At 36.3% G+C, this 11,864-nt stretch overlaps 1 protein-coding gene across 6 annotated transcripts in view; it reads right to left on the bottom strand.

Annotated features, from left to right (window-relative positions):
- ETAA1 (ETAA1 activator of ATR kinase) overlaps nt 1–8,984 on the bottom strand; it is a 12,598-nt gene extending 3,614 nt beyond the window's left edge. For 2 of the 6 annotated variants that reach the window (XM_079791940.1, XM_079791943.1), the window contains exons 1-5: nt 8,585–8,984; nt 7,284–7,412; nt 6,952–7,028; nt 4,627–4,739; nt 2,354–4,383 (exon numbers count right to left, since the gene is read on the bottom strand). In XM_079791940.1, coding sequence (XP_079648066.1) covers nt 2,354–4,383; nt 4,627–4,739; nt 6,952–7,028; nt 7,284–7,412; nt 8,585–8,801 — 2,566 coding nt within the window. In that variant the 5' untranslated portion in view covers nt 8,802–8,984. Of the gene's footprint in view, nt 1–2,353; nt 4,384–4,626; nt 4,740–6,951; nt 7,029–7,276; nt 7,413–7,820; nt 8,206–8,584 lie in introns of those variants that run through there. The other 4 variants (XM_079791941.1, XM_079791942.1, XM_079791945.1 and 1 more) reach the window with 4 other exon arrangements.
- Between the last annotated feature and the right edge of the window lie 2,880 nt (nt 8,985–11,864).

The following is an 11,864-nucleotide window of genomic DNA, read 5'->3' as shown; positions in this document are numbered from 1 at the left end:
AAAGAGTATACAGAAATTTATGTAGAAGGATATTCACTGGAGGTTTGTTGTAATGTAAAAAACTACAGCCAAACTACACTTCTATCAATAGATACACAGTTAAATAAATTGTTACATTCATATAATGACATATATACAGTGTGTTAAAAGGACTGAAGCAAATCTGTATGTACTAACAGGAAATGATAGTTATAATATAGTAAGTGAAGGTAAAACCAATTGCCAAATAGGGGGTATATAGCATATAATTCCATCTATTTAGATAAATCTATAGGTATACACATACACATTTTTTTTTACACACACAAAAATGTTACATGATGTATTCCAAACTGTTACCAGTGGCTTTTCCTGGGAAATGGTATGGGAAAGGAGAAATAGAGGACTTATAATTTTTTTTTTAAAGAGGAGGGATCACTTAAATAGGAAAATTCTACCAGTAATACCAACAAAAACATTATCTAGAATCTAAACTGAAAAGATCTAATGTTAAAAGAAATGAAAAACTTTCTCATACTAGCACTAATCTACATAACAAATAAGGAATCTAATGTTGTTAGCTCCAAGTGAGGGAGACTAATTTAAGAAAATCTATAATTACAAGTGAGTATACTAAATACTGTAACAGAAATTAGCACTGGGTATTGGAGTAAGCCAGAGAAAGTGAATGTAAATCATTCTGAAGGTGGTTAAAAACACATTGTATTTTTAAAAGCAAATGGAAAATGGCCTGGCAGATTTGGTATAGACATGTGGGTGCACTATTCCGGGGAAAGGAAATAGCATCTGCAGACGGAAGGCTATGATAAAGTATTGGACATTAAGAAGTACTAGTAGTTACACCAGACATATTCCCTTTAAAAAATATTATGATATCTTGCCCTGACCAGTTTGGCTCAGTGGATAGAGCATTGGCCTGCGGACTCAAGGGTCCCGGGTTCGATTCCAGTCAAGGGCATGTGCCTTGGTTGTGGGCACATCCCCAGTAGGGGGCGTGCAGGAGGCAGCTGATCGATGTTTCTCTCTCTTCAATGTTTCTAGCTCTCTATCCCTCTCCCTTCCTCTCTGTAAAAAATCAATAAAATATATTAAAAAAATATTATGATATCAGTGAATAACAAGACCTTTTACATTATATTACATGATGTTCACTCAAATATTTATCAAACATCTTCTAAGTGTCAGATACTGTGGTAGGCCAAGGAACTCACTGATAAGACCATAATCAATATTTAATTGTGATTTTAAAAGGTGAAGGAAATAAGAGATGATGGAAAACAACAAGGAAAAGACTTACCTACAGATTGTTCAAGGAAGGCCTCTGTGAGAGGGTAAGTAATATTTAAACTTGAGACCAAAGGATAAAAAAGCACCAAAGGATGGCGTGGGGGTGAAATGTTGGGAATGGCAGTCAAAGCTCCTGAACTAGGAAAGAACCTATTTCTATTGAGGAACTGAAAGACTGTTGGTATAGTTGAAGCTTAGTAAGTAAAGGAAAAAAGAGGACAGGCAGGTTAAAGAGAGATAATCTAAGCCTTAGATAACAGGGTCAAGTTTGAACTTTATTTGAAATACAGTCAGCCATTGAAGGTTGTCATTAAGCATCGGAATGAAGTTTACCTATTTGTTTGTAAAAGGTTATTCTGCTGTTTAGAGATTAGAATTGAAATGGGACAGGTAAAAGAACTGCAGTAGTCTAGTCAATAAATGTTGGCTTAGAAAAGGGTGGTAAATAGTAGAGAGTGAGAAAAATGGACAATTTTGAGATATATTTTTTGTGGTAGAAACAATAGAACATGTTGATGGAAATGAGAATTTGGGAAAATAGGAACTGGCAGAAATGAAAGATAACCGGTTGTACTGAGTAAGTAATTAGAATTCTTATCACAACTAACACAGTTTTATATCAGCTATTATACTAGAAGAGGTATTTAATGAAAATGCCCTACATTTTCAAATATTACTCACCTCAATGTTCTGCTCAACATAGTAAGATTATTCAAGTTTTAAAACAATGAGATATTTCATAAACACAGTTTCACACAGTAATATATATATATTTCTAAAGTATGATTTTTCACAAAATTCAGAAAACATGGAACAAGTATTTATTGAGTGCCTACTACATGCTTGTCACTGTACTAAATGCTGATAAAGAATTTGATGCAGTCTTTTGAAAACAAATCACCCACTGTATATTACAACATAATTATTAATAAGAATCACATTATGACATAGTTAAACATCATAATTTTTACTTTACATTATGCAAATTCAATACAACAACAACAAAATACTACTTTGGCTACTTCCCAAGATGATAACCTTTCAAAGGAAATGATTTGATACATACCTTTTGAAGGTTGTTTCAAAGATTCAGGTTTCATCAAAGATTGCTGTTGAACAGCCTTCCCACATAATGAGTTGACAGGAATTTTGTTTTTCTCCAAATTCTGTGTAATTTTGGTATCGGAGATACTTTCTGTTATACAATTTTGATTAATCTGGGAAAGAGCCTGAGAATTTTTGATCTTTGTAAACCTGTACTTAGAAAATCTAACTGTTCTGTTAAGATCATCCTGAGCGTCATCTGTTATGGTCCCATGGAACAGATGCCGTGTATTCAATTTCTTCTCATAAGCAGCTATTTCTGTACTCATATGATCTGAAGTCACATTCAAACTTGAACTTCTTATAAGAACCGATTTGGAACTATTCACTTCTATTGGAATATCAGTATTACCCCAAGAGACAGGCAAATTATTGATCAGACAATTTGAGTCCTTAGAGTATATAGTCAAATTTGTGGTCGCACCTATAAAACTTGGAGAATTTCCACAAATTTCCCCTTTTTGCATCTTCAATGGTTTATTTATTTGTGAGCTATCAGTCAATGAAGATGATTGTGCTGAAATATCACTCAGATTCAAATACGCTGATTGTACCAACTGACTTCCTTGTTTAAATGTAGTAAACGTGTTTTTGGCTCCATGTTTGTAACTATTATTAATGTCAAGTATACTTTTTGATGTCTTGTTGTCCTTTCTCATGTCTTGCTGCTGAGTTAGTCTTTCAATATCATCACATGCTTGGTATAATAGGTCATCCTCTACATCATCAGCTTCCCAGGTATTCTCTAATTGATGACATGCTTTAACAATTTCATTGGCAAATGATGGGTCATTCCAATCATCAGAGAAAGAATCCATATTTGATTCATTAGTCTGATTTGCACTGTCCCAAGCAGGAGAGTCAAAAGTATCTATATTAGCAGGCATCTTAAATGACGGGTTAAAAATTGACTTATTTTTCTGTTCATTAGAATATCCTGTGTTCAAAGTAGACTTTTTTCGAGAAGTATTTACATTAGAAATAAATTTAGTATGAATATCTTCTTTTACTTTTGTTGGCTCGGATGCAACTGCACCATCTTGAGTTTTGTCTTGAATGATTTTATTAAAAGATTTCTCAAATTTCACTTTATTTCCAATGGATAGTAATTTGTTTGGTTTATCATTTGAATTTGGTGAAAATCTGTATTTTCTAGCATCTATTAATTTATTGGTATGTGTGTTTGAAGAAACATCTAAAATTTTTGAATCTCTAAACTCAGCATCTAGACTTACATTCATTCTTGAGTTACTTTTACCACTTTTACTGTTAAAAATACAAATTTCTTTTTGATCAACCATCTGGACTGTTTCAGGAGCAGAAAAAAGTTCAGATATTCCTGCATTTTGCATAACAAAAGGTTCGTTATTTAGTAAGTTTTCCCATTCATCCTCAAAATCACCAGTAGTAAATATATCCATGTGCTTATTAAAAGCTTCTGGCTCCTTAGTACTGGAAGTCACATATGGTTTTGTCATCCCAGGAGTATCTATTTGATGAGAAAGTGATGTTGGGGGTTTGTTTTGTAGTTTTTCAGTAACTTGAGTTTCATTACTAACGATTTTCTCCTTTTTCAAAGCACTTTTCTTTCCAAAGGTAGTATTAACAGTGCTCCATAAGGCATCTGACAGATCTTGGCTTAACTGTCCACTACACTTCTGAGTAGAACCATCAAAAATGGCATTAAAGGCTGCTTCAGCATTTTGGTCAAATGGCTTCTGACTGTTATATTGATCATTTACCACAGATACCTTGGTGTTCTCTTTCATTGGCTTATTTATTATAACATTATGTATTTCAGGAACTATATCATGTAATAACTGCATCTGTATATTATCTTTATAATTATTTAAAGTCTCTGCTTCTGAAATCATCTGGATAAAATCATGATTTCTCTTGTTTTGCTCTTGAATCACATCTAGCTCTTCCATATTTTTATCAAATTGCTTAGCCAATTTCATAAGTTCTTCCTCTTGATTTTGTGTTTTTAACCTATTAGACAAATATGTTAAAAATTATAAGAAAAGTTCTAAGAGTTGTTATAAATATTCAATTGTTATTTGACATATTTTAATGTTAAAACTTGAAAATTTTAACACATTGTAATTATTTTAAGTACAAAATTCTACACGTCAAAAATAAGGAAATGTTTCTGATATAATCACAAAACCAAATCAATTATTGAAAATATTTACTTCACTGAATGTCAGAAAAAACTAAAAAGTTTGAATTTACTTTGTGCAGCTGATTTTTGCTCTTGATTTTCCTTTCGCTACATGAGGAGTACAAGGAATAGCAGTTTCACCAATCCACACACCCAGCATGGAGTCTGTTGTTGGTTTTTCATCCTTTGGCAGAAGGGGAAAAAAAGAGGTGTAAAATAAGATAAAATAAATAAAAAAGAGAGAAAAAGAAAGCAGAAAAGGAAACTTTAACTACGTTGATTTACTTTCCTCAAATAATAAATTCTGAAAATATTAAGTTGATTTAAATAATTATTTGAGGTTAACTCACCTAAAAATAAACAACATGAATATGTCATTTGTGAATACTTTTTAAAGCTTTTTAAATGATTTTGGTATTATCAAAGATTTATGTTTTAAAAGTACTCAGTTGAAAAGGGTAACATTTAAAAGCAACTAATTTCATTGTATTTTTTCTTATACACAAGTTACCACTTGCATACTGTTGCCATTTCTTTATGTGAGCTATTATTTCCATCCCACTTAGGTAGAATCCAATAATTTACTCAACTATCTTTTTATCACTATTTAGGCTGGCCAGCCCAAACACATTTTATTATGCTTCTTTCATGTGAAACTCACAATTAGTGAAGATCTATTGTTAACTCATGAAGTAAGTAGTATTATGGCATAAATTCTATTTAACTAATGAACCATATGGAAAATGAATTTCTATGACAAGCCAAACATGGAATGTAGAGCTAGTACCAACAGAGTTGTTTTGATTATCACAGTTGTAATTTGGGATATTTTATAGCCATCAAGAGAAGCTTTATTTCCTGTCTTTTCTACCTGGATTATGCTGATTCCGTGTAACCATAATTTGGGTCAGTGCCATCTATTGTTTTTGGTCAACATAGTCACTATCGATGGCTGTGTCAAAGAAAAATAGCAAACTTCCTATAGAAAAGACACTAAGCAAAAATTGAATGTTTTCTGGATTTAAACTTGTTAAATAAGGAAGAAAGAGAGGAAAGTAAAGTCAACTTCAGAACAGAGGTTGACTTTAATTTATATTTCTATTTCACTCAAGCAGTATAAGAAATGAAAGAAAAATAAACTTTACAGATGATTCTATTATAGCAAATAACTTAACTGTAATTTTAACATAAATAACTTTAACATAACCTTATATTTACAGTGTTCTATAGTTTACAAAGACTTGTTATCTAATATAACCTTTATATTAATTCAATAAAAAGAGCAAGACAAGTAATTCTAGTTTATGGCAGAATGAACTGAAGTTCTGAGAGCTTAAGTAGCTTGCTTAGGGTGACCCAGGAGGTGATCTGAGAACTAACTACAAATCCAGTGTTTTTCCCACTTTTACAATGTTTCTTGATGATCTTGTAAGTCAAGAGTATTAAGAGCAGTTTTAATGGAGAAAAGTCGTGCTACAGTCAGTACACAATTACCAATCCTATATAATAAAAGGCTAATATGCAAATCGACCAAAGGGAGGAACTACTGGTCGCTATGATGGGCACTGACCACCAGGTGGCAGACGCTCAACGCAGGAGCTGCCCCCTGGTGGTCAGTGTGCTCTCATAGGGGGAGCGCTGCTCAGCCAGCTGCCAGGCTCACGGTGGGTGAGTGCAGTGGTGGTGGCGGGAGCCTCTCCCACCTCCACAGCAGTACTAAGGATGTCCGACTGCCGGCTTAGGCCCACTCCCCGCGCAGGAGACATCCCCCAAGGGTTGGACATCCCCCAAGGGTTCCTGGACTGTGAGAGGGTGCAGGCCGGGCTGAGGACCACCCCCCCCCCCCCACGAGTGCACAAATTTTGTGCACCTGGCCTCTAGTCATTAATAAAAACCTTAACATTTAAATTTTCATTGTCTGATTCTATTATTTTAGCAACTTGAAAATGGTGCCATATATTGTTAAACAATACTAAAAACAAAATAAACACAAAGCTCTAGTCAAAATCATCACTCTAGAAAATTAAAATAAGGTGACGAAAGATGATTTGACTTTGGGTGGTGGGCACACAGTGCAATATACGGAGCTTGTAACATAGAAACACACACCTGAAACCTATATGATCATATTATACAATGTCACCCCAATACATTTAATAAAAAATAAAATCTAAATTGAAAATTAAAACAAGATATTATGTTTAAAAAAATATAATTACTAATTTTACATTGTTTCTTTTTTCAGAATATGCATTTCCGTAACAGAAAAAGGTATTAGTTATATCTGCTGCTCTATTTTCTGCAAAGAGAATTGTAAAAGATAAAACATTTTTCATATAAATGAACTGTACAAGGACTTAGTAGCATAAAATAATTATAAAACTAGTGATATTTACCTGAGGAGCAATACAATTAACAATATGTGAGATCTCATCACTATCTGTGTTGTAAATCTTTTTTTTTCTTCCTTTACCTAAAGAAAGAAACACATTTCCATAAATGTACATAAAAAACATTTTTTAAAATAGTGTTCATTTCTTAGAAAACAAGTTTAATTAGCACATCTATGATAGCACATGTATATCACAGCAATACAATCAGGTAAGATTCTCAAAAAACATCTATTGTACAAAATTCATGATGTTGTTCCCCCAACTGAAATTCAATAGTTTAAATCCTAATCATTTCTCACACAGTTACCCAGATAAAAAGGTTAATAACAAATTACCTAACTGTTTGGTCATTGGAGAATTTTGATCCCAAAAGATATCATTCTGCCCATCTGGATCATTAGGAGAATTGAAGGTAGATGACAACAAATCCATTCTCAGCACTCTCTTTGGTGTTTCATACTTTTCTACATAAAATAAGATTAAAATAGCAGTTATTGCATTTTTAAAGCATTGCTTCATAATACCCCAATATCAAATAATAGCTTTTAACAAGACTACTTTTTTATATAGTCCAATTATCTAATTTTCTCCCAGAGATGATTTAATATAAATTTTCATAACCGAAATGTTTTGTTTCACATAAAAATCCTCCCAAATTTAACATTATAAACAGCAAGTGGTTTAAAGTAATCTAGTAGGTCTATGGATGTCACTCCATGCATTACCATTGGAACTTGGGAGGCTTTGGGAACCACCTGTAATGTATACATTTCAACAATCGAGAGCGTCCCAACAGTACAAGTCTGTTTAGCCCGCTTTCACCAACTCTGTCCAGCTTAAACCAATTACTTCAAGAAGCTTTAGCGATCCACCTCTTGGAAAGTTTTGTCCAGCATCACTTTTAAAATTTCTAGAGGTTTGTTTTTGCTCATTCTGGCGTTGGTTTACGCGAGTCAACCGAAGACCAGTTAAGGCAACAAAAGCCATGTTTGCAGAACACGCTCCAGGAAACAGCTTCAGTGTGGGGGGTTCAGTTCCCACCATGATTTATTAGAACTACCTTTCAAAAATGGGACACCAAAAATTGATCAGAATGAAATATACTCCAGGGCCCTACTGTGAGGGGAGTCCTACATAGGCACTTCCGGTTTATGCACAATGAGAGGGGACATCACCGAGGCTTTGTGGCTACAGAGAGCTATGGCTCTTCAGAGGGTCCCTTCTCTGAAGCAAGTGGGGGCGAAAAGTTTAAGCGGAAATAACTGCCCTAGGAAAAAGCTGAAGGCAGCAGGTCCATCAGCTTTCTCCTCGCCCCGCCCCCGCCGACTCGGAGGAGCAGCCTAGAATTTAGCCGCCCTCCCCCCTTCAGGTGAACCCCACACACCCATTCCCGTGGCCGGAGCGACAGTGGATGATCAAACCTAACGGGGCAGTGCTCAAATTCGGGGACCAAGGCCAAGGGGAAGTGTGCCGGGTAAGTCTGGGGCTCACAAGGGGAGAGGCCCAGAGAAAGAAAACACCCTGCAGACTCCACCCCTCCCCCCCCCCCCCCATCCCAACTTCCCCAGTCGCCAGCTGGGCTGCGGGGCTGCAGGGCCCGGGCCCAGAGAGGCCGCGTCTCACCCCCCGGAGTTACTTTTACCGCAGGAAGCGGCTACTGAAGGCTGCTCTGGCTGCGGCACGGGCTGGAGAGGCCCCTCTCCAGCCCCGCGGAGCCCCGATCCACGGGCCGACCGCAGCCGCCTCTTCCCTGACTCCACCACCGAGCTGCATTCCTCAGCCGCCGCCGCCGCCGCTTGGCGCGGCGTGTTCTTCAGGCCAGGGCTGTCCCCCAGTTTTCTTCGCCGACTCATTGCCTAGGACCCCCTCCACCAGCCTTTTCTCCTTTCACATTTTGCACGGGAAGCGCAGAGCCGTGGAATCAGAAAAGCCACCCGGCGCTAACGGCCGCCGCCATTTTTGACCGTGGCGCGCCAGTCAGAGGCGACCGCTGATTGGCGGCGTCCGGCGAGGGGCGGGGCGGTTAGCGTGCGGCTGGCGCGCGCTTGCGCAGTCCGACCCCGAGCCTACTGGGCTGTGGGCAGTCAGCAGGATTGGAAAGGAGTGTGTGAGGGGTAATGGTGTGGGCATAACTGATAGTTAGAACGTGTGAGGTGAAAAGATTTAATCCACTGACAGATTTTTTATTGAATTTGCAACTAGTCTTACCAGGACATTACTCATTCAGATTATTGTGGGATTTAGTATAGTATTTTCAAGAAATAAAAGGTATAGATTAGGGAGGGAGCAATAAAACTATTTTTTCGTAGATGATAATAGCATAGAAAAATCCAAAAACATGTAGGGAAAATTATTAAATTCGTAGATTAAAAAAGTAGCTGATACAAAGTCAATAGTCAAAGATCAACTGTTTACATAGATTAATAAGTAACAAACAGCATTGATGTTTTCAAGAAATAACAATTTATTTTAGCATACAGGGTATCAAATAACTAGGAATAAATTTACCAAAGATTGCAACAACCCTACAGAGAGTTATGAAATATTTTTGAAGGAAATTGGACACCTAAATAAATGAAGGATTAATATATGTGGATAGGTTGGGAGACTTCATATTGTTACAATGTCTGTCCTCAGATTGATCTATAAATACAATTCAAAGCCATTCAAAATCACAGTAGGATTGTGTTTGTATGTGTAATATAACAAGTTGAGTTTACAATATGTATGGAAATGCGAAAGGTTTAAGATATTAGAGAAACTCTTGAAGAATCATGAAGTTGTATATCTACCAAGTATCGAGACTTATAAAGTTAAGGCAATTACGATAGTGTTAACAGTGGTAAAAGGATGGACAAACATGAAGGAAACAATAGAAAGCTTAGACAGGACCTTTACATAAATGGACATTTTATTTAATATCAATTTGATATTCACATGGAAAAAGAAAGTTAACCTCTACCTCAAACCATATTCCCAAATTAAGTGCCAATTGATTATATATTTAATTATAAAAGATAACATAATTAACATTCTAGAAGTTGACATAAATTTATCTTCATGACAGAATGAATTTTATATTGAAAAAATAATCAACTATAAAGAAAATAATTATAAATTTGACTACATGAAATTGATAACTTGAGATTGTCTGCCTATCCAAAAACAACATTAAAGAGAATGAAAAATAAAGTGCAGATTGGGAGAAGATATTTACAAGAGGTAAAGTTAAGGGACCATATGTAAAATATATGAAAAACTGATATAAATCATTAAGAAAATGATTGACCACCACGAAGAAGACTGGGTCAGATACTTTAGCAAGTTCTAAAAAAACCCAAAACAAACAAACAAACAAACAAACAAACAGTCTAAATAATCAGCAAACTTGAAGAAAGCTGTCCAGCCTCATTTGTAATGAGGAAGATGAAAATTTAAACCACAATGTGATACTCCTATATACCTATCAGAATTCCTAAAATTAACAAGACTGACAACAGGATTATCAAGGAAGTAAACCAGACATGAGACCATAGCCCCAGTCTTGATTGTAGCCCATGAGAGACCCAGAGCCAGAGGACTCAACCAATGGGAACTGTCACATACTGCTGGTGAGAGTGTAATGTGGTACAACCGCTTTGGGAAACAGTTTTGATCTAGCAGTCCCACTCCTAGGAATATAACCAATGGAAATGCATAGATTTGTGCATCAAGATACATTTTATAAAAATGCTTTTAGCAGTAAAATTTGCAATTACCCCAAACTGGAAGCAAACCAAAGGCCTTTCAAGAGTATAGTAGTTAAGTATATTGAGCTATATTTGCTCAACAAAATGCCACATTCTAATGAATAGGAAAAACTATAGCTCCTGCAACAATGTGGAAAAATCTCAGAAATATAAAGTTGAGCAAAAGAGACCAGACTCTTACCTCTTCCTTCCATAGAATACTATAATGCAGTGATTTTTTTTTAAACCCTTTTCATCTCATGGCACACATAAACTAATGATTAAAATTCTGTGGAACACCAAAAAATATGTTATGTTTTTTGACAATCTGATAAAAAAGTATAATTTTTATTCATTCACACTGGATGGCTATTTTTGTGTTGGCTGTTGTCATTTTTTTTTTTTAATTTTTATTTGACAATCTAAGGGAAAAGATATCAGTGCCCCTGACTAAATAGTCAGGTATTACATGTTTTAAAAATTCTTACAGCTTGCCTGGCTGGTATGGCTTAGTGGTTGAGTGTCAACCTATGAACTAGGAGGTCAGTTTCAATTCCTGGTCAGGGCACATGCCCAGGTTGTGGGCTTGATTCCCAATAGGGGGCATGCAGGAGGCAGCCAATCAATGATTCTCTCTCATCACTGATGTTTCTATCTCTCTCTCTTCCTCTTCCTTGCTCTCTGAAATCAATATGAAATATATGTTAAAAAATTTCTTGCAGTTTGAAAATTGCTGCTATAATGGTTACTTTGGAGAGGGGAGGGAGGACAATGATTAGAAGGGGACAGAGGGAGGGGGAGTATCTGATTGTGGCTTTGTTCATTGTCTTGTTCTAGATTTTGTGTTAATTCATTGTGTTGTTTTGTGTACTTTTCTGTATGCATGTTACATTTATCAATAAAACATTTTAAAATTTTAATGTAAGGCAAAAAAATCTTTGTTTCCATTGAGGAACTGATACCTGTTTTTTATTTGTAATTAGAGGCCCGGTGCACAAATTTGTGCACCAGTGGGGTCCCTCGGCCTGGCCTGGGGGATTGGGCCAAAATCAGCTCTCTGACATCCCCCGAGGAGTCCCGGATTGCAAGAGGGCACAGGCCAGGCCAAGGGACCCCACGGGTGCATGATCAGGGCCAGGGAGGGATGCAGGAGGTTGGCCAGCCAGGGAGGGACTGCAGGAGGGCTCC

The sequence above is a fragment of the Cnephaeus nilssonii genome (assembly GCF_951640355.1).
Source record: "Cnephaeus nilssonii genome assembly, chromosome: 15".
Lineage (NCBI taxonomy): Eukaryota > Metazoa > Chordata > Mammalia > Chiroptera > Vespertilionidae > Cnephaeus > Cnephaeus nilssonii.
The sequence above is the reverse complement of the archived record's forward strand: the minus strand, read 5'-3'. Positions and strand labels throughout refer to the sequence as shown.